At 37.4% G+C, this 22,061-nt stretch overlaps 2 protein-coding genes across 3 annotated transcripts in view; one reads left to right on the forward strand and one right to left on the reverse strand.

The window, feature by feature from the left end:
* ARL13B (ADP ribosylation factor like GTPase 13B) overlaps positions 1 to 22,061 on the forward strand; it is an 86,828-nt gene that overhangs the window by 31,155 nt on the left and 33,612 nt on the right. For both annotated transcript variants that reach the window (XM_045286258.1, XM_045286259.1), the window contains exon 4: positions 21,066 to 21,171. In XM_045286258.1, the coding sequence (XP_045142193.1) occupies positions 21,066 to 21,171 (106 nt within the window). The remainder of the gene's footprint in view (positions 1 to 21,065; positions 21,172 to 22,061) is intronic.
* STX19 (syntaxin 19) lies at positions 9,191 to 10,075 on the reverse strand. Its single transcript, XM_004706439.2, has one exon. The coding sequence runs from the start codon at positions 10,073 to 10,075 to the stop codon at positions 9,191 to 9,193; it is 885 nt and encodes a 294-aa protein (XP_004706496.1).

Below are 22,061 nucleotides of genomic sequence, written 5' to 3' on the forward strand. Positions count from 1 at the left end.
AAAAAAAAAAATGTGAGCCTCGGTGTTTGTAGTAGTTTTTATTATTACGAGCGACGGTAATAGTGGTATTTTATTAGTACACTTATTTTTATCATACTTTCAGACCAATATATTTCTAATATTGTGACTCCAATTCCTAAGACTATTTTTCTCACAAGTACTTATGTTTTTAAAATGTGACCACTTAAAAACAAAAACAAAAAAATAAAATAAAATGTGACCACTTTTAGCACCTATTATGTTAAGCTGGTTTCTCTAGGGAAGCAAAACTAGTGATACTTACATAGATATATAAAGAGAGAAGTTTATATCAAGAAAAAGGGCTCACACAATTGTAGGAGTGATAAGTCCAGTCTGGCTCAAGTTCATTAGTCAGAGTTAAACTGGAGACTCTTCCTGAGCTGTACAACTGCTGGTGCCAATGGACCAGGAACCAGGAAGAGGAAAAAGGAAAACCAGGCTAGTGGATGTCAGCAGATCAGACTTGTGGCTGGCAGAGACTAACAAATACCAGGTCAGTAGGCACTGATGGCTCCCTGGGTTGGTAGCCAATATGTCGGGTTGTTAGCTCAAGAATTGGAGGTTGGTGCAAAAATATGGGATTCAGGATAGCAAGAAAAAGCTTCTCTATAGTGTCAACTTTTATAAAGAGTAGGCCACATCCCCTATGAAGCTTCCTTTCAGTGTATCAAGGCTGCGACCATATTAGTACCCTACCTTTTCTTCCCACAACTGCTTGACAGCTTACAGAAGAGCCCATTATAGAGTTGATTACATTATATCAAGTCATGGGAGACTCCTGGCCCATCCACATTGACATAAAACCTACCACATCTATAAAGTGTGTAAATAAATATACAAACATGTTCAACAGTTTGTTAAATATATTGTTTTTGTTGCTTGAGATAGAGTAATACTGTCTTCAGCAATTGTATCTGGAAGGTGAACACACAATGATGATTTTTTTCTTCTTTGATGCCTGAAACCTGATCCTTTCAACACCTCGTGATCACTCAGGCTGGTGTGCTTCTTCCATGTGGGTTTGGCTGCTTCTCAACTAGATAACTGCTTGTTTAGCTTTAAGACCCCATATGCTATATTTTTTTGATAGCTGGGCACCATCAGCTTTCTTCACATTTGCTATGTACCCCTTTGTCTTCAGTGATTGCATCGGGAAGGTGAGCATCATGGAATGCCAGTTTAATAAGATAAAGTGTTCTTCCATTGAAGGAGTACTTGAGTGGAGGCCCAATGTCTATCTGCTACCTTAATACAAAACCTATAAATATATGCACATAGATTTATTTCCCCAGCATCATAAATAAGTATATTTACATATGTACATACCTGTATCTAGACCTCCAAAAATGCCCTTTACCTCCAACTTCTTTCCTCAATTTCCTTTTACTTTCCTCTTGTCCAACTATCATGCTCAGCCTTCATTTGGGTTTCTGTATTTCCTCTTGGTTACATTACCTTTGGTCACACCCTACCAGGCCTCTTATACCCTCCTCGCCACTGATTTTGGATCACTTGTTGTTCCCTTGTCCCTGAGTCTGTTAACACCACTTCCTTTCCCCCACCCCCACCCCTCTCCCATGTCCCCCCCGGAACCTTCATTCCCGTGGTGTTCTCCTCCAGATTGTATATCCAGGTGTGGTGCCTTCTTGATTCGCTCTGTTTTAGGAAGTTCAGATGGCACTGCTTCCCCACCATGTGACCCCAGAAATGTCCTCTGTGGCAGTCTGCTTCAGTAAAGGGACAGCGTGACATGTGCTGGTGTCGTTTGCTAGTCCCCTCTGTGTCCCACTTGCTCCCCGCAGGGATGTCATCCTCTGAGCCTGGTGTACCAGCGTGGGGTCCAGTCCCGCTTTCTTTCTCTTCCTCCCTCCCAGCCTGCCTCCAAGTGGGTGTGGCATGCTGGCCCCTCTCCCCAACCTGTAGGTTCAGTTTTGCTTTCTGCCACACCCACTTCCGGGGAGTGGATCAGTTTGGCTCTGGTTGGGACCAGCCCTGTAGCTCTCTCTTTTCATGCATCCTTCCATGTGGCCACACTGTCCTCATGGTTTGGTGCATCATGGTAGGGTCTGCATGCCCACTCCAGATTCTGTGGTCCATGGGTAAATATAATAAAGAAAGCTGATGGTGCCCAGCTATCAAAGGATTTAGCATCTGGGGTCTTAAAGGCTTGAAGGTAAACAAGCAGCCATCTAGCTCAGAAGCAACAAAGCCCACATGGAAGAAGCACACCAGCCTGTGTGATCATGAGGTGTTGAAGGGTCAGGTATCAGACATCATCAGAACAAAAAATCATATCATAGTGAATGAGGGGAGGGGGGTGTGGAGTAGAGACCCAAAGCCCATCTGTGGGCAACTGGACATCCCCTTACAGAAGAAGAGTCGTGGGGAGGAGACAAGCCAGGGTGCAGTGTAACAATGATGAAACACAATTTTCCTCTAGTCCTTAAATGCTTGCTCCCCCCCACTATCATGATCACAATTCTACCCTACAAATCCTACTAGACCAGAGGATGTGCACTGGTACAGATAGGAACTGGAAACACAGGGAATCCAGGACAGATGAACCCCTCAGGACAAGTGTGTGAGTGGCAATACCAGGAGGGTGGAGCGAAGGTGGGTTAGAAAGAGGGAACCAATTACAAGGATCTACATATAACCTCCTCTCTGGGGGGATGGACAACAGAATACTGGGTGAACGGAGACGTCAGACCGTGTAAGATATGTCAAGATAATAATTTATAAATTATCAAAGGTTCATGAGGGAGAGGGGAGCAGAGAGGGAGGGAAAAATGAGCTGATACCAAGAGCTTAAGTGGAAACCAAGTGTTTTGAGAATGATGATGGCAACAAATCTAAAAAGGTACTTGACACAATGGATGGATGGATGAATTGTGATAAGTGCTATATGAGCCCCCAATAAAATGATTTCTAAGAAAAATAAAAATGTTTAAATAGTAAAAAAAAAAAAAAGACAGAGTAATACTAATTGGTTTCGGAACATACCAATGAAAATTTTGATAATGTGTTAGGGTTCTGCAGAATACATTACTTTTCCATTGATCTTTCTATATTTACAGCTTCTATTAAAAACACTATATACTCATATAAAATGTTGTGGACAAGTCCACAAATATGAAATAATTTCAATTTTTATGAGGAACAATTATATTAGCAAATTTTTCAAAGGTGCGTTAAGCATTGAAGTGTTAATTGCAAAGCATAGGTTTAAACCCACCAACTTCTCTGCTGTCAAAAGGGGGAGGCTGCTTCTGTCTAAAAAAACAACAACTTAGTCTTGGAAAGTCTATGGCGCAGTTTGCCCTGTTCTATAAGGCTGCTTTCGTGAATCAGAATCACCAGTATTTTTTTTGGTTTTATTTTACTATCCAGTTTGTTGGGGAATTTATCATCTGTTAAAAATTCATCTTTTTAATCTTTAAATGGTTATTCCCCAGTAATGCTTAATAATCAACACAGTAGGAAGATCTTAAATTTTATTCAAATTAGCACATATATTCACATATATGCTATATACTTAATATATGTGAATAAGTGTAGAGTCTCTGGATGGTGTAAATAGTTAAGCATTTACTACTGACTACTACCTGATAGGTTGATGGTTCAAGGTCACTCAGAGATTCTTGGAAGACAGCAACTTAAACTCAATAACTGAAGGCAAGTGATTACCTAGAAAGTATACCAGGCTCCCTTTAACCTTCAGTCCTAGAAAGAGGGTCTTCTCTCATGATGGGCACAGACTTGTCCACCCTAGATGCATCCAAAGGCAAACTGCTTGCTTCAAAATTCAAAAAGGCTGTCGTGTGTGTGTGCGCGCGCGCGCGCGCACGCTCAGTCTTTCTTTCAGCAACTCTAAGTGGGTCTGCATGACCTCACACTCAAGGCTCTCAGTGGGGCTTAGTTCTTACTCTACAACATACTTGGTCCTTCCTGATAGCATGTCTAAATTATTTGAGAATAAGTCTCGCATACTCACTACTAAGGAGCTTTCTAACTGTACTTCTTCCAAGACAGATTTACTTGTTCTAGCTTCCCATGCTATATTTAATATTCCTTACTGCTATTGTAATCCAAATGCATCAGTTTTTCTGATTCTTAGCCTGCTTTCCCATGCAGATGAAGCAATAGAAATGTCATGGCTTGGTGCCAGGCACAAGTTACTGCACAAAGCGCCATCCTTGCTCTTGAACACTTTAATGAGATCTTTTGCAGTAGATTTGCCCAAAACAGTATGCTATTTGATTTTCTCATTGCTGCTCTCATGAGTACTATTTGGGAATCCAAGTAAAATTAAATCTTTGAAAATTTCAGCATCTCTTCATCATGGTGTTGCTCATTCATCCTCTTGGGAGGATTTTTGTTTTATGTTGAGCCATAATCCATCATGATCTTGGTCTTCATTGGTAAGATGTTCAAACTCACTTCACTTCCAGCAAGCAAGCTTGCGTCACCTGCATTATCACAGGTTGCTAGATGAGTCTTCCTCCAAGCTTGATACTACATTTCTCTTATACAACATAGCATCTCAGATCATTTCCTCACTCTGCAGATTCCTGATTTTAAACCTGCACTATGCCTGTCTTCTTTTCTAAGAGTTGCCTCTTGGTCTACCTACAAATGCCACATGAGCAAAATTAAGTGTTTTGGCCTTTTCATGTTTGCAGTGTTGTCCATAACTTGTTATTGTTATATATAGTTACTTAATGTTATATGTAGCATTACTTAGTGTTATATATAGTTACTTAATGTTATATATGTATATATATATATACACACACACAAAGTTACTTAGTGTTATTTATAGTTACTTGATGTTGCTTTTCTAGCCGTGGTTTTCCACTTTGTGATGTACTGTAAATCCTGGTCTCTACGTTTTTGGTTATAGTTTGTGTTGAAACAAGAACGACCTTCTGATTTTAAGCTGTTCCCTTAATAGACACACAGGCAGCTACTTGCTTAATTGAGAAAAACAGGAGGCTGGGATCATGGAACTGGCTGAGACCAGACGTGGCCAACCTAAGAGGCCCAGAAGTAAGTCATCAGTCTGTCCTCCACCTAACCTTTTGAAGTTAAAAGGCAAAAACAGACTACCATCCGGGTGCTGGATGTGTTCAAGACACTATCTTTGTGGCCTCCCCTTGCTTACTTGTGATGAACACCATTCAGACCCCAGTGGCTTTCCTAAAAAAATGCTAATCCAGGACTGAGTAGCCAATTTGCCACAAATCCCACTGTGCTTCAGTTGCCTGTACTGATTTAGCAGTTTCCGTGGCCTTGTGAGTCAACAGCTCCAGTTTGGTGTGAGTGAGGAGGATCCTCCAGACAGAATTCTGAAATCCGGATTTGGGACTTGCCAACCTGCACAACCATGTGAGCCATTTCCTTAATGGTTCCTGAATTATGAAGGCCTGGGTCGTGAGCAAGAAGCCCTGATTACCCAGAGGGTATGCATTGGGCTGTTGACCATAAGGCCAGCAGTTCGAAAACACCAACTACTCCATGGAAGAAATGTGAGACTTTCTACTCCCATAAAGAGTTAGTTTCAGAAACCCACAGGAGTAGTACTATCTTGTCTTACAGGTTTGTGACGAGTCAGAATCGATTCGGTGGCAGAGAGCTTGGTTTGGGGTTTGGTTTGGGTCAGGAGGGAATGTACCAAAAGGAGGAACAGTGGTTGATAATCAGGGCTCATGGAATGGTATAGCATTTTGGAAAAGTTGAACATTTGAGACATCTTTAATCTCTAGCTCATTGGGACCAGTCTCATCATGAATGCTTCATAAGGAAATGATTTTTGCAGTGAAGATCCACAGTTAAATGTCTTTGCATAGTCAATAAAACACAGGTAAACATTTCTCTGGCATTCTGTGTTTTCAGGCAAGATCCACCTGACCTCAGTGACAGCAATGATATCCTCAGGCCATGTCCTTTTCTGACCGCACTTTGAATTTCTGGCAGTACCCTGTCAATATATCACTGCAACTGTCTTTGACTTAGCTTCAGCAAAATTTTACCTGTGTAAAGTATTATTGATGTTATTTGAAAACCTTTACATTCTGTTTGATCACCTTTCTTTACACTGGGCACATGTATGGATCTCTTTACATTGGTTTGCCTAGGTAGCTGTCTTCCAAGTTTCTTGGCACAGATGAACCATCGCTTCCAGTGTTGCGTCTGTTAGTTTCCGTTGGTTTATGTCAAATCCTGGTCTTGTTTTTCTCTAATGCCCTTTGAGCTGTTTGAACTTCTTCCTTAAATACTGTCTGTTCTTCATCATATGCTACCTCCTAAATTCGTTGAACATCAGCCAATTGTTTTTGGTATGGTGACTCTTTATATTCCTTCTGACTTAATGCTTTCTGCTTCATTCAATATTCTACCAATAGAATCTTTCAATATTGGTTCTTTTATCTTCAGAAGTGTTATATTTTCTTTCTCTTTGTTTCCTAACTTCAGGCCTTTCCTTTTAATTATGTATTTGTCTTCTAAAGCTTCCCAGAGAGATCTTTTGCTTACTTCTTTTACTTTCTTCTTTTCCCTTTAGCCTTTCTAGGTTCAAGAGCAAGTCTCAGAATCTCGTCTGACATCAATTTTGATATTTTATTTCTTGCCTGCCTTTTGCTTTTTTCAGGTATGATGCTCATGTCATGGGGCATCTTGTATGAATACAGTCATTAGTGATTAACACATCAAATATCTTCTTATGATATTCAAGGTTATATTTTAGCTCATGGACTTGTTTGAACTTTCCTCTGCTTTAGCTTGAATTTGCATGTGGACAATTAATAGTCTAGTTCACCGTTGTCTTCTGACCTTGTTCTGACTGATGATATTGAGCTGATCTATCATCTCTTTTCACAAATGTAGTTAGTGTTATTCCCCTGTGCTCCATCTGGTGAGAGCTATGTATATAGTTCCCATTTATGTTGTTGAATAAAGATATTTTCAATGAGTGGGTTGTTGGTCTTGCAAAATTCTCTCATGTGATCTCCATTGTCATTTCGGTTACCAAGGCCATATTTTCCAACTACTAACCCTTCATTCCCGTCATTGCTTCTTTGTCACCAGTAATTATGAATGCATCTAGAATGAAAATTTGATCATTTTCAGACTGTACAGGTTAGTAAAAATGTTCAATTTGTTCACCTTTGGCATTTGTGATTGGTGTGTAAATTTGATTAATAATCATGTTACCTGGTCTTCCTTATAGCCATATGAATATTATCCTATCAATTACAGGATTGTATTTCAGTTAGATTGAAATGTTTCTTGGGGGTGATAAGTCAACACCATTGCTCTTCAATTTATTATTCTCAGTGTCGTAGGCCATATGATTGGCCAGTTCAAATAGCCAAGACCAGTCAGGTTTAGTTCACTCTTCTTAAGATAATGATCTGTAAGTATTCTATTTCATTTTTGACAATTTCTGTTCTTCCTAGATTCTTACCTAATACCTTCCATGTTCTGTAACTAATGGATATTTTCATGTGTTTCTTCTCGTTTTGAGTTGTGCCACAGTGGCAAGTGAAGGGCCTGCCAGGGTTACTGTTTCTGTGTCATCATGGTGTATTCTGCTTTGAGGAAGGGACACTTTTCTGATCGCATTCGTGGATGCCTTCCAAACTGACAAATGAGTAGTGGAGAATCAGACCACCTCGGTTCAAATCATGATTTTCAATGTGTAGTTTCGATAAGTTGAGGCAAGTTACTTCACCTCACAATATGTCATTGTTTTTATTGGTGAAATTGGAATCTACCGCAATCTTTGCCTACTGTAAAATTATTGGAAAAGTGAATAGGGCATTGCCAGTGCTGTGTTAATGTCTTGTCCCATCACCATTCTGGTATAAGCTCCAATCAGCAGTTTGGAGACTACTGCAGCCTACTTTTTTTTTTTTTTCATTTTCTTTCCTTCCCATTCTTATGTTCTTGGATTCTTCCCCAGTTCCTACAAGTCAATTCCAATTCATTTTCCATCCAGTAGACATTGAGCTTTCTTAAATACAAATTATATAATGTCTCTTAGTCCTAAAACAGTTTGAGGGGCTTTAATTAATTTTGCTTCCTGTCAACTTTAGCCTTTTTTTCTATGGCTCCCTGCGCTCCTGTTCCCCGCTCCCCAAACAAGGCTCCAGCTGTCCTGGTCATTCTTATTTGCCCAGAGTAGACAGGCATCCTCCTCTCTGTCTGTTCTATTGTTTCCAATGTCACAGCTTCACGGAAGGACCCCTTTTCAGAGAGTGACCACCTAGCCTAAAGTAGCTACCTCAAGGCTTGATCTCATCTCTCTTTTTAAGTCTCTGTGCGGAACATACATTATCTCATAATTGTAGTCAGTTGTTATCTGCTTTCCAAGCCAGAATTAAGTTTCAAACTCTATCCCTGTATGCGGTCAGATTATACCTATAGCTCATTGTACAGTGGCTGGTGTCAAAATTAAGTGAGAAACGTTTAAGAATACAATAGCCTATGCTTGAGTCTATCTCCTAATTCTCCTGACTTGGAATTCATTTTCCTTAGAAAATAAACCAGATTTCAAGAAAATGGTGCCTTGCCTTGCAGTCTCAGGCCTATAGGTAGATTAAGCTCCCAGTTACCAACTATATTCTTTACAATTTCCTTAGCTGAGTTATTCTAGGCTTTGTTTATCATTGAACTAGCAGCCTATCTGAACTTGAAATATTTTGTACAGTTTCCAGTTTTGTTTAATTTTAGTGTAGTACCTTTGAGATCTTGTTTTATAAACTTACAACTACCAAAATATTTTCAGATGAGCTACGAAGATTGTTTCCATGGTCATTATTTATCTTGTTCAAGCATTGGAAGTCACATAAATGAAAAATCAGCTTGACCACCTGATCAGAAATGCAACAGTATTCATCTCATTTTCAGTCATTAGCTTGCATGTTTAAAGGTCTTTATACTGTGCATAGTTTACTAAATAAGTACTATGATTACCCAAATTTTGAAGAGACTAGGAAACACACTGTTTGACATTTATTTAATCCAGGCCAGTAATTCTAGCTGCTGAGAGCGACAAAGGGGAAATTATGACTTAAGTAGTGGTTAGAAGTATCTGAATGAATACATGGAATGGATGAAAACAGAACACTGAAATATGGGGCATTCTCACCTTAAAGCTGGACAATCTTTATTTTGAGCTACCGCATGGACAGCACCACGAGCACAGCACCCTGCAAGGGTTTCTTTTCTTATATTTTACAGCTAGTCCAAATTTCTCTGTAGTGGTGTGAACATATTCCTCTGTGCTGCTCATTATCACTTCAATATTGTTGAGGCTTTCTCCTTGCTCCTCGACTAAAAGAGAGATCTGAAGGAAAAGGTCTCTTAGATCCTTTACTTGACTCTCCAGATTAACAAGTTCCTTGTGTCTCTGTTCAATCTCTGAGAGCTGTGCTTTAGTGATAGTGCTTTCTGTAAGTAAGCTTTCGTTGAAAACTTCCCATTTTCCTTGATAAAGCATATCACTTACTTCTTCTTCTGAAACTTCTTTTCCAGCAACCTCAAGCTGACGAAAAATAAATGTCTTGCATTTCTCTTGTTTTGCTGCTACTGCATCATTGTATATTAACATAGTTTGCTGGAAATGGCGGAACATGGCAGCATGCTGACATTTAAGTATTCTTGTGATCACTGATGATGGACCGTTTTCCGCCTCTGACTTTATGGCTTCTCTTATTAGATCGTCCAAATCTCTCTTGATGTGCTCTGCTTGGATTTTTATCCCCTTCGTAATGCTAGATTCTCTCTTAAGTAGACTAAATCTTCTCATTGAAGCGACCAGACTTTTTTGTTGCTGCCCAAATTTTTGGACATCATCTGTTAGATGGTTAAGGCTCTCCTGCAATTTTTGGATCTCCTGTAGCTGCCTCTCGGCTACAGGTTCTCTTTCATAAATAACAGCATGCTGCGGGAACTCCCCGGGTTCCTCGGCCTCTGTCCTGGACACACGCCCATCTTTAGAGAGTTCCATTGCTTTCGTTCGCTGCCTTAGTTCTTGAAGTCGGTCTCTCATCTTCTGTCCTCCTTGGAAGTGATTGTGTTGAACAAAGGGAAATCGGTATGTCCCCCCCAGTGTCTTCACATGGCAATGTCTGTCTCCAAGTTTTCTCCTGGTTTTTGGAAAAAAAGATTTAAAAATTAGGCAATTCAATAAAAAAATTATTTGAGAAATAATATTGATAGCACTTTCTGTGTGGTGTGTAAAATGTATATATAATAAAGTGGATCAAAGTAAGTCTTTCATAATAATTACTTATTTCAACACATTATGATTTTATAAACTTAATGTCATTTATAATGTTCTGCAGATAAAAAGAGGGTGCTCTGATGGTACAAATACCCCGTTGAACCACACATAATAGCAAAACCAATCAGAGGAAAGGATCTCTAATGTTATTCTACAGGACTTAATATTTTATGTGTTTTTGCAAGTATTTTATCAGTGATGTGGATGTCATCATAAAGGACATAGTTAGCCAGTATGTAGATGGCACAACGTTTGGAATGGTCATCAGTATGTTAAAGTTTTGAGTTCAGATTCAAAAGATTAAAATAGCATGGAAGAGTATACTAAATGTAATAAGAATATGTGTAACAGAAGTAGATGTGAGCAATCTTCTTCTTTAAATATTATAGCTAAGAAAACAATATGGCAGTGCTACTCTGTCATAAGGGTCATTTTGAGTTGGAATCAGCTTAATAGCACTCAGTAATGACAACAGATATAAAATACTTTGCTTAGATATTTATAATATACTTTTGCATCTATAAATTGGGGGAGAGATGTCTCAAAGTCTATAGATTCCCATGAAAAACTCTAGAGGTTTCGGTGAACTGGAAGAGTTTTGTCTGAGCAATTTACTAATAAGAATATTGGTATTAAGACTAAAATAAGAGCAATATTTGCTCTGCTGACTTTATGCCAGCCAGAAGAAATAGTGGAGTGTTAAGTTCTGAGAATGATATTTTATAATGGAAACTGAGAGATTTCCAAACTAGCATGTGGGGGATGAGAATCAAAGGTCATACCATATGGAAAATCACAGAAAGAAATGGATACATTCTGTAAAAATAAAGGCACAAGCATATATACAATACAAAAATGTGGAGAACTGTGCTGCAAGAGAGATTAGACTTACTGGATAGAACTCCAAAGTCAGTGGGTGGAAATATGACAGAGACATTGGTGAGTGGCGACGGCAGTCTTAAAGGTTGGTGAGTGGCCTTCTACTATGCAACTCTTGGTCTCTCCCTGCCTAGAGGAGAGAAGAAGGATGAGAGTTGGAGGATGATGGGCTAAGGACCAATGACATCAGTATCTACAACCTAGAGACTAGAATTACCTTGTGCCCACCTACCACTACCAAGTGCCCTGAAAAGGATCGCGTTAGAAGGTTCTGGATAGAATGGAAAACATTGTGAGGAAAGAAAAACCCCCCTCAAAATCATAAGAGAGACTGGACTTACTGGTCAGATTGAAACAAGTAGTCCCCTCCAGACTATAACCCTTAATCACCAGTCAGGGCTGGAAGTGCACTCACCCCGCCCCCCCGAATGTAAGAATAGTCAGCCGTTTCAGATGAAAAGAACAGCGTTTCCCCAAAGATGAAACAGAGAAAAGTAGGGAGGAGAAGGACTGGAAGCAGAGGGCACTGAGAGGACGTGTGATAATGTGGGGCTACGTCGACGGGCTCAAATGGATGTGATGCAACACAATCCACACGCACAACTGATGGGTTTCTCTATCAACCTTCGCCTAAATCAACAAGAAGTTCAAAAAAGAAATTGCATACAGAGAGGTTTAGCTTTGTAGAAAAAATATCTCCGCAGACATGTATAGCTGTCCCAGGATGGACTAAACTACCTCCTAAAGTAATAAAGCTTGCCATGATGATCCACTCAGAAGGGTTTTAGAAATGATGCTTACATTGAATAGGAAGTTAAACCAATGTCCTGACAATATGCTCTTGCTGTTGTGGAAAGTCTAATATTTTGTCAAATAATTATTGAGACCTATTATTTGCATAGTTAAATGCTGTTGTGTATATCCATAATGTTTACCCTTAAGATATTTACAGCCTAAGGGGAAGTGGCTGATATATAGGAGTTAAATGAGATAATGTATATTTTAATAGGTCAGCTGTTCAAGGCCTCTCTAAGGAGGTATCTGAGCTTGGAGATGTCAATCTTAGAAGCCAACCAACCAGATGAAGTGCCAAGGGAATGTCTTCATGGTGCAGGAGATGGGGTATAAAGGCAATGAGTGGGACTGAGTTGTTCAAGAACAAAATGAATGCTAAGATGAGTAGAAATTAATGTCAAGTGTTACATAAGAGGAGCAAAGCCAGAATGTTATGCAGGGACAAGATTGCAAAGAACCTTATGAGCTACAGTAGGGGGTTTAGAGTTTATTCTAAACTCAATAGAAGATGATTAGAGGGGATAAGTATGGCATGGGCATAATATTTATATTTTTAAAAGATCGTTCTTGTTGATTGCTGTATACAGAAACCTTTTCTGGGGTATGATAGTAGGTTACAAGCCATACTTAGATCATAATTGAGGTGGAATAAGCAAGAGCCATTTAGGGTATATTTTGGAGTTTGAAGCAATAGGACTCTGAGATAATTTCAACCCATAAGTAATTGTTGTTAATGCTATTGTGTCATTTCCTCCTCACCGCAGCGCCGTTTACTTCCCGCAAATACTCATATCCTGAAATATTTCCAAGTGTTTCTCCTGATTTCCCTCTTACTTCTCTGACTCTTTCATCACTTCGTTTGCTGGTTTCTCCTCATCTCCCCCAACTGTAAATATTGGAAAGCTCCTAGACTCAGTCTTATTTTTATCCATTATCATTTTCCCAGTAAAGTCACTTAGTCTCATGACAGTAAACACTCTCTTCTTGCTGCTTATTCAATTTTATGGTTTGCGTGCAGCCTAGAATGCGCGTACAACCAGACAATCTGTTGGACCGCTCTTTTTGAATGTCTGTGTCTAAACCTGACTTCCTCCCCACCCCAAACTGTCCCATCTCAGTAAACAGCAGCTCTGTTCTTTGAGTTGCTCAGCTCAGGCCAAATACTTTGGACTCATTCATCTGTAAACTAATAGCAGATCTTGCCAACACCTGTTTAAAGTATATTTAGATCCATCCACCTCTCACCACCTCCCCGATCCAAGTCACCGTTATTTCTCACCTGAATTATTGCAGGAGCTTCCTAAGTGGTCTCCTTGTTTCCTTCTTTGGAGCTCATTTCCCTTAAATCTTAACAGAGAAACCAGAATTAAAATATTAGTCAGGTCATGTCATTCCTATAGCTAAAACCCTCCATTATTGTTTAGCTCAGAGGAAAAACCAGTTCTTTACTATGTAAGCAACGTACTACATGACCATATTTTACTTCTCTGCTTTCCTTACCTCCCATTCACTGATTCTGTTCTATTTTTCATACAAACCAAACATGATCCTGCCTACGGGTATTGGCACTTGTGATTCTTGTGCCTGGGATGCTCTTGCCCATATAGTAGCCTCTTATCCCCCTAATTTGTTTAAGTCTTGCTCAAATATCACCTCAGAGTGACTTTTGCTAGTTACCTTATCTAAAACTGCAACACTCTCTCTGACCCTTCCCTGCTTTATTTTTCTTGTTAGCATACTTTTACTCTTTAACATACTGTTTTACTTAATTATCTTATTGTCTGACTCCCCTGTCTCCTCCTAGAAGCCCCGTGAGAGCAATGATTTTTATTCATTTTAGTATTCTTAGCATATTTTAATCTTTACGTGAGTTCTTATATTGAGTTCTTGCTATCTCATATTTACCTGAGCTCTTACTGTATCACAGAGACAGTTTTAAGTGTATTGTCTCATGTAGTAATAATGCTGAGTTTAAGTAACTTAACCAAATGGTTAGGCTTAACAAGAACTAGCATTTAATTTTGACAGCCTGTTTTACAGGACTCACCCTTTTCAATGGCTTCAGTTGTTGTGGAGAGATGGGTGAGTTCTCGGCAGAGGCAGTTAGATGGGCGATTTGGTTGAGAAAGCCATATGACAAGGGAAAAGACCTTAAGAATTGCCTTTGACAGAAGTAGCCCTTTAATAAAGATAGTAAGAATTTACTCAGAAATGTTTTCTGAGTAACTCTCACTGAACAATACAGTTTTATTGACACATCCTTTAAATATCATACAATTTAATCGTTCCGTTATATTAAGATGAGTTGTACAATCATCACCAGAATCAATTTCAGAACATTTTTTTCTTGTAATCATTGTTGTTAGCTCCCCATTTCCGCCCATCCTCCCTATCCATGCCTGTAGGTAATTATTATTCCAATTACTATCTCTATAGATTTACCTATCCTGGATTTCATATGCAGAAAATCATACAAAACAGAAACAGGAAGCAAATAGACAGAACAACAACAACGATAAAATGAAACAAAACTCTCACTAGAAAAGAAAGCAGAATATGTTAAAAACTGAAACAACTGTAAAATGGGTGATAAGTTATTCCATTTTAACCTACACAAAGCTGCCGTAATGGACTTAACAATGCTCTCTGTCTGATAGCAAGGCTATTCACAGGACTATGGTGGGAGAGGATTTACCGGAGGCTTGATCTATGTGGGGACCTTGTAAATGAATTTTGGGTTTCCACTGTCATCCAAAGCCTTCTGCAAACTTACTGTTCAGAATTTAAGCTCTGATACAGTTCCCTCCATATTTGGATTTTATAATTTATGATCCTTGCATCACACAGGTTGAGAGGATGGACTGAGGTGATGCCTCACTCAGATAGCTGCTGTTTGAAATAACCCCGGACCCCGTTCTTTCTGAATGCTGGGCATCATTTGGTTTCTTTGCCATACTTTGCTGTAGCACCCATATCTCAATGAAATTTTAAGAACTGGTTAAGAACAATAGTTTGTTTCCTATAATACACATTTCATTTTCTGTGGAGTATTTTAAATATTTAATTAAGATAGCTTACAGCATTTTGCCTTCTTACTGACTTTCCTTCAAAAACTTAAACAGTGAAAAAGAAAAGTTTAGTCAATCCTTGTGGTGCTGTCAGCTAAGCATTGGACTACTAAACAGTTAGGTGGCTCAAACCCACCAGCCACTTAATGAGAAAACTTTAGGCTATCCATTCCCATAAAGGTTTACAGCCAGGGAAGGCTTATATGGAGTCACTCTGAGTTGGAAAGCCCTGATGGCAGTGGATTACTTTTTGAGCTGCTAACCATAGTGTCAGCAGTTCAAAACCATTAGCTGCTCTGTGGGAGAAAATTGAGGCTTTTTACTCCCATAAAGATTTGTAGTCTTGGAAACCCACAGGGGCAGTTCTACTCTGTCCTAAGGGATTTCTGAGAGTCAGAATTGGATTAATGGCAGTGGGAAACTAGGAAGGACTTCCCCGGCAGCCGGGATTACCAGAGCTTTCAGAAGACACTGGGTAACTTACATTTCTGAAATGATTTTATTCTGTTGTTAAACCTGAATAATACATTTTCTGCAGATAAAATTATCGTTTGAAAATGATATTTCCTTAGAATTTTGTAACATTTTCCTATTATACTTTAACTTTCTTTGTTGCTCTTGAGAAATTATAGTGTAATTCCTTATATTTTATGTAAGTTCTGTTTTGGGGGTGTTTTTTCCCCTTTACTGTTTTCCTTCATATGACTCTTGGTCTTTTAATTCCAGGTGTTCTGAAATCTCATAATAAAGTGCCTTGATGTGGGTCTTACTGTATTTGACCACTAAACATGTAGTGCATTGTCTCCCAAAGTGGGTGGTATTGCCCCCTAGAATGACCTGGAGGTGGTGGGCGGACAGAAAAAGCAGATATGTACATTTTATCCTAGATTATGGTCTATAGTACACTTTTTTTTAATTGCCAGGGGATGCAAAGTGATTATTTTTTATAATTTCAGTTCCTCTATTTTTTACATTTTTTTTTAAAATTTCCCTTACTTGACTGTTGGCTTTCCTAAACTGTACTTTCAAGTTTCTTAAAAGCTTGAAAGAAATAAAGTGATTTGCCAGAGTCAAACAACTAATAACCTTTCAAATTTCTTCCTATTTCTCTGTACATATGAATAGAAATAGATTATCTTTAGTGAAATATACTACTAATGAAAATTATCCTTATCAAATCTTATTGATTTATGCATGTGATTTTTAAAAACAATTCTAGCAGGCAATAATATAGCACATCAATATAATTATTTGCAGTTTTATTAGAATCTTTAAGGTCAAGTTAAATATCAAGTCAAATTAAGCATTTTACACAAATGAATTATCAATTCTAATCCTCCAGTCATATCACTGAAAATCTCTTGTTAAATTTAGAATATCCTTCGCATCATTGTGGAGATTGGGAGCCAAAGGGAGAAGTTTCTGTGTCTGTCCTCCTTGGCTGACAGTCACAGTTTATTATCTTGACTCGTAAATGCCATTTAGAATGATCCCCAAATCCTTATTTATCTATGCTGAACTTGACTTAACGTAGGTACTCATGTGCATTTATATGATGTGTATAAGTTGCGTCTTCTAGTAGTCAAACTGCTAGAATTCTTCATAACTCTGCAAACAATGATTTCCTATTTGGTTGTTAATTTTACATCATCACAAGGATACCTGGTAGTATAAATGCTACACCATGGACTGCTAGCTAAAAGGTCAGCAGTTTGAAACATGTAGCCTCAGCGGGAGAAAGAAGAGGCTCTCTACTACCATGAAGATTTATAGGCTCAGAAATCTACAAGGACAGTTCTATTCTATCCTGTAGGGTCACTGTGAGTCAGTATTGACTTGATGACAGTGACAGATAATGACAAATCAGAATATTAAGCAAAATTAAACATCTAAGTATATTATAATTTCAAAGCGGCTTCCCATAGACATAGGCTACATGATATTGATGAGTGCCCGCCCTCCCCATCTTATACAATCCTTTGTGGTACCTTAAATTTCTTTTCTTTTTTTAATCACTTCATTGGGGCTCTTACAACTCTTGTTACGAACCCTACATCAATTGTATCTGACATATTCATAATATATTCCATCATTCTTTTCTAGACATTTACTTTCCATTGAGCCCTTGGGATCAGCTCCTCTTTTTGTCCTTCCCTCCTCCTTCCCAAATTTATTTTCTTAATGTTGCAAAGTGTTAACTCAATATGGATCATCTTTGAGTATACTTTACTGACTGTATTACTATACAACTTTGTGTGTGTATAATATATATATTAATCAACATATATATATATTAACTATATATATATTAATCAACACTGGCAGTTTGCTTAGTGGAGTGTTTAAAACCAAAACCAAATGATTCCAATAAAAGGTTCTCCACCAATTTATCAATAGGAAGAATTCTCAGGGACCAAAATATGATGAAAAATTATTGAGTACTGCATGAAATACATCCTGGATAGCTACTTAAAGATTCATAGGTTGCTGTTGTTTTAAATGAAGAAATTACTTTTAATAGTTACTGTGTTGGTTAACTAACATAGTTCAAGAAATATAATCAGTTTTGAATCTAACGTGAAATAGAATGTTTTTGTGCTTGAAGACAATTTGCAACATTTCCCTAGTTAAAGGGTTGAAATTTATTCTGAACTATTAATGTCATCAGCTATTTGAACAAGGACTAAAGTAACTTTAGAAAAAAATAAATTACTATAAATTCTATATATTATTTAAATTATTTGACATTTTTACAATCTGTAATGCTTTTTATTCTGTTTTTATTTAGTATAAATAAATTTGTGTAAAATGTGAAGATTTTTTAAAAAAGCATTTTAACCAGGGCCTCTTACAGTTTTTATAGTAATCATACATCCATTGAATCAAACACATTTGTACATATTTTGCCATCATTTTCAAAACATTTCTTTCTACTTTAGCCATGGTATCAGCTCCTCTCTTTTCCCTCCCTACCCCCATTCCACCCTCATGACCCCTTGATAAATTATAAATTATCATTATTTTCATATCTTACACCAACCACTGTCTTTCTTCACCCACGTTTCTGTTGTTCGTCCCCAGGGAGGGTGTGTGGGGCGGGGAGGTTCTGAAGATTGTTTTTGTTTTGTTTTTTTCAAAACATTTAAGACTTGAAAATTTCGAAACTCACCTGCTGTGTGTGTAAGAACTTTAAAAAGTTTATGGAAAAATGAGATTAAGAGCCACTGAAATGTTCCATAACTTTTTGAAGCCATATTTTACTTATAAATATATCATAAAACACTTTATTAAATGTTAGTATTTGAAATAGAGTAGTTACTAAATTTTCACATGCTAAGAATTATAAAATAACTTTGCTGACTATATTCCTATACAATTTTGAATTCTGTTAACAATACCTGAATATGTATCTTTAATTTTAAAAATACTTGGAAAAAGAAAGAATGCCACATATATATATATGCTATTCAGTGCTTAAAATTTGCTCAGTGAAATGTTTAAACTCAAGCATTTTGAGATTTTGAGACATCTCAAAAGAGAAAACGTATTTGGGTTAAGCCATTAAGAATTGCTTGATTTCTATTTATGTTACATTTAATGCTGCTGACTTAAAATTTTCAAATATCAACTGTAATATTTATATTGAATTTTATAATTTAAGTTTCATTTCATTAGCTGAGACATTAAAATAGTAACCAGGTACTTTGATATTTTGCAGTAGTGCTATACAATAAGACTATTTTCTGATTTCTCAAATCAATTTTAAAGGATCTTAGGAAACAACAATGATGTCTTAATTCTTGCTGAAACTTATCCTAATACGAAAAATGTATATATCTATATGTCAGATTGGGCATAACATTCTTTTCAAAGTGAGCTCTAAACCCAATCCCTTTCAATTTCATATCAGTAGCATATATTAGCAAATCAGCCTGTTCCAAATCTGAAAAAAACAAGGAAGCTTAATTTTCCATTGAGCTATTTATTTTCAATGTCACAGTATAACCAAATTTAAGACTATAAATGCCTAACTTAAAAAGTGCAAAAGAGGAAGTGATCCGACTTACCTTTCCACCTTGCTCCTTTTGTTGTTTTACACCTGCCGGGTTGTCGTCTTGCCTGTGAGCCAAAAAAATCTCAATACCATTTCATGTAATGTATTGATCAAATTATTTAAATGCCATCCTACAGTTCATAGACTAATGTCATATTGTTTTTCATATCGTTAGCTTAATTGAAATCCAAACAAGTTAGAGATACAGTTGTCAGTTAATATAACACAAGGAGAATACAGTGCTGACTCCACACTTGGAGAATCCGGTTGTGCCGGTTAGACACCCATTCATTAGCATGAAGGAAGATTGCTTTCAGTGGAGCTCGTTGGTAGCAGGAAGTCCTTGTTAAACTACTTACACAGAGTATTTGGCTCAGGCTCTGTAATTCCAGTCATACATTGTTCTAAAATACATTACTCACAAAAACTAGGTTTGCATCTAAACAAAGATTGTTTTACTTTCTTCAGTTAACAAAACTTGGTAAAAATATGAAATTTGGGTTAGAGAATTTACCCCAAATATATAGCTCATAAAATACTAGAATTTACTCCAAATATATAGCTCATAAAATCCTAGAATTTCAAAAGCAGACTAGTCAGAAAAGAGTTCATGCCTTAGATTTTCCATATCACTTTCCTTTATACTTTGTTAACCTTGAAATACTGAAGAACTAAAGTTATTCAGTAATATATGTTCAGTCGTTTATTCATTGTGACAGTCTAACAATGCAGAAATTTACTAGAAGGGAAAATATAAGAAAAAACTAGACGAGAAAGAAAATTTCTTTATACTGCAGCAGAGCAAATTTACTCTTCCATTTACTTTTTACAGGCCTGGTAGAAGAATGTGTTATAGTAAACTAGCCTTTGATGGAGGAGAGGGTAGCTAAAAACTAAATAGAGATAAAAATATAGGTCTGGTTATATACACTTATGTATTTTATATGTATAACTTGAGTCACTAACAATAAATATCCAGACTGCCCAGATTGTTATCTTTAAAATACTTTAAAACACTGCCCCCATCTATGTTTAAAAAGAAACAATGGAGAGGTAAATTGAAAACCTATCAAAATTTTGACCCATAGGAGATTGGAAAGAATAGGAAAAAGGACTCTGACTAAAAATGGTAAAATTTGAGCCTCAAAATGAAGAGTAATTGTGATAGATGAAGTCACTTAAAATGCATTTTTAAATTCATGAGTTCTTGACCATGGCCTTCCCCTCCCCCAAAACAAAACCACTTGACCACCTTTGGAGCTTGGTAGGATGCCAGTTCATTATTCTGAAAATTAAGAAATAAAGGCTAAGGATAAAACATTTATTTCTCTATGAATTTTATGTTATGATCAAGTAATTGACGAAAGGCTTTATCTTATAAACTCAATAACATTATGGAACTAAGTAAAGGTCACCCATGGCTACTGTAAGAATTGGTTTAAGGATAGTAGATGAGTTGATAGAATATAAATAGTAATAACAGTACGTAATATAGTAAGGGTTTGTAAGGGTGGCATGGTGAATGAGGGAGGGGAGAAAAGAGGAGCTGATATGAGAGGGTTCAAGAAGAATGATAATGATAATGTTTAGAAATTGCTGGTGCCAATAATTGTACATGTCCAAGTGAAATAACGAATGTATGGTTTGTTATATGTAAGAGCCCCTAATAAAATGATTTACTTTTAAAAAATTAGGTAAAAGATTGATAAAGAATTTTAGCGGGATCTGGTGGACTCTAGCCAAAGCCACTGAGCAATTTTAATATTGCTAAAAGTGGCTCAACAAGATGCGCCTCCCAAAGTACTATCACCCCCTGGGAAATAATACACTTTAGAAAAGAATTCAAGCCCAAATGTATTAACTTATGGTATATTAATTCTAGCTCAATAAAACTATTAAAATATATTAAATGGCTGGTGATTATGAGTTTGCTATAAAGCTACTTTACTTTTCTCTCTAGGTTGGCAAATAAGCAAGATAAGGAAGGAGCTTTAGGAGAAGCTGATGTGATTGAGTGCCTGTCACTGGAAAAACTAGTCAACGAGCACAAGTGCCTGTGTCAGATTGTAAGATGTTTTTGTTTCACTCCTCCCCCTCCCACCCCTTGAGACATGTTCACTGTGGTGTTTGTGAAAAGTGATGGCACTTACAAACTCACCTTTCCAAAGAATTTTTTTCCATATCTAGGAAATCACCCTCTCACTAGTCTATTGATATTATTTTATATCATAATTTAAAGTTGCTGTGTAACAGTCATTGATTTCCATCAACTATCCTCTAAAATCACAAAGATTTTAAAGTTTTCTTGTATGAGGTTTTACTACACTGCAGAGAGGACCCATAAGCTATACCAATGTGTCATGTTATAATTTTGTACAACAGGAAACAAAAACTATAAATCTAAATTTTAAACATGAAAAGTTGTATAGTAAGTTTTAAACAATCACGTTATTGTTAGGTGCCATTGCGTTGACTCTGGCCTATGGCGACCCTACGCACAAGAGAATAAAGCACAGCATGGCCCAGCACCATGCCCACAATTACTCCTATGTCTCAGCCTCTGTGTCGGCCTTTCTGTCACTCCATCTCGTTAAGGGCCTTCTTTTTTATCACCCTTCCACTTTACCAAACATGATGTCCTTTCTCCAAGGACTGGTCTCTGCTGATAATACGTCCAAGTATGTAAGACGAAGTTGTGCCATCCCTGCCTCTAAGGGACACTCTATCTTTACTTCTTCCAATACAGATCGGTTTGTCCTTTTGGCAGTCCATGGTACGTTTAATATTTTCCCCCAGCACAGCATTTCAAGTGTATTGATTCATCTACAGTCTTCCTTACTCAATTTCAAACGTTCACATTCATATGCTGCAATGACAGAATGGAGAACGATCACAGAAGTAAAAAAAGTAAAAAAGATTCAATTATTTAACCTGATTTTATAAAATTAGTCTGGAA

This window comes from Echinops telfairi, unplaced genomic scaffold, assembly GCF_000313985.2.
Source record: "Echinops telfairi isolate 266 unplaced genomic scaffold, ASM31398v2 ScPeMD7_6;HRSCAF=24_1, whole genome shotgun sequence".
Classification (NCBI taxonomy): domain Eukaryota; kingdom Metazoa; phylum Chordata; class Mammalia; order Afrosoricida; family Tenrecidae; genus Echinops; species Echinops telfairi.

Excerpts from the sequence above, each read along its gene's own strand:
- STX19 (XM_004706439.2), bottom strand. The coding sequence starts at position 10,075 with ATGAGAGACCGACTTCAAGAACTAAGGCAGCGAACGAAAGCAATGGAA.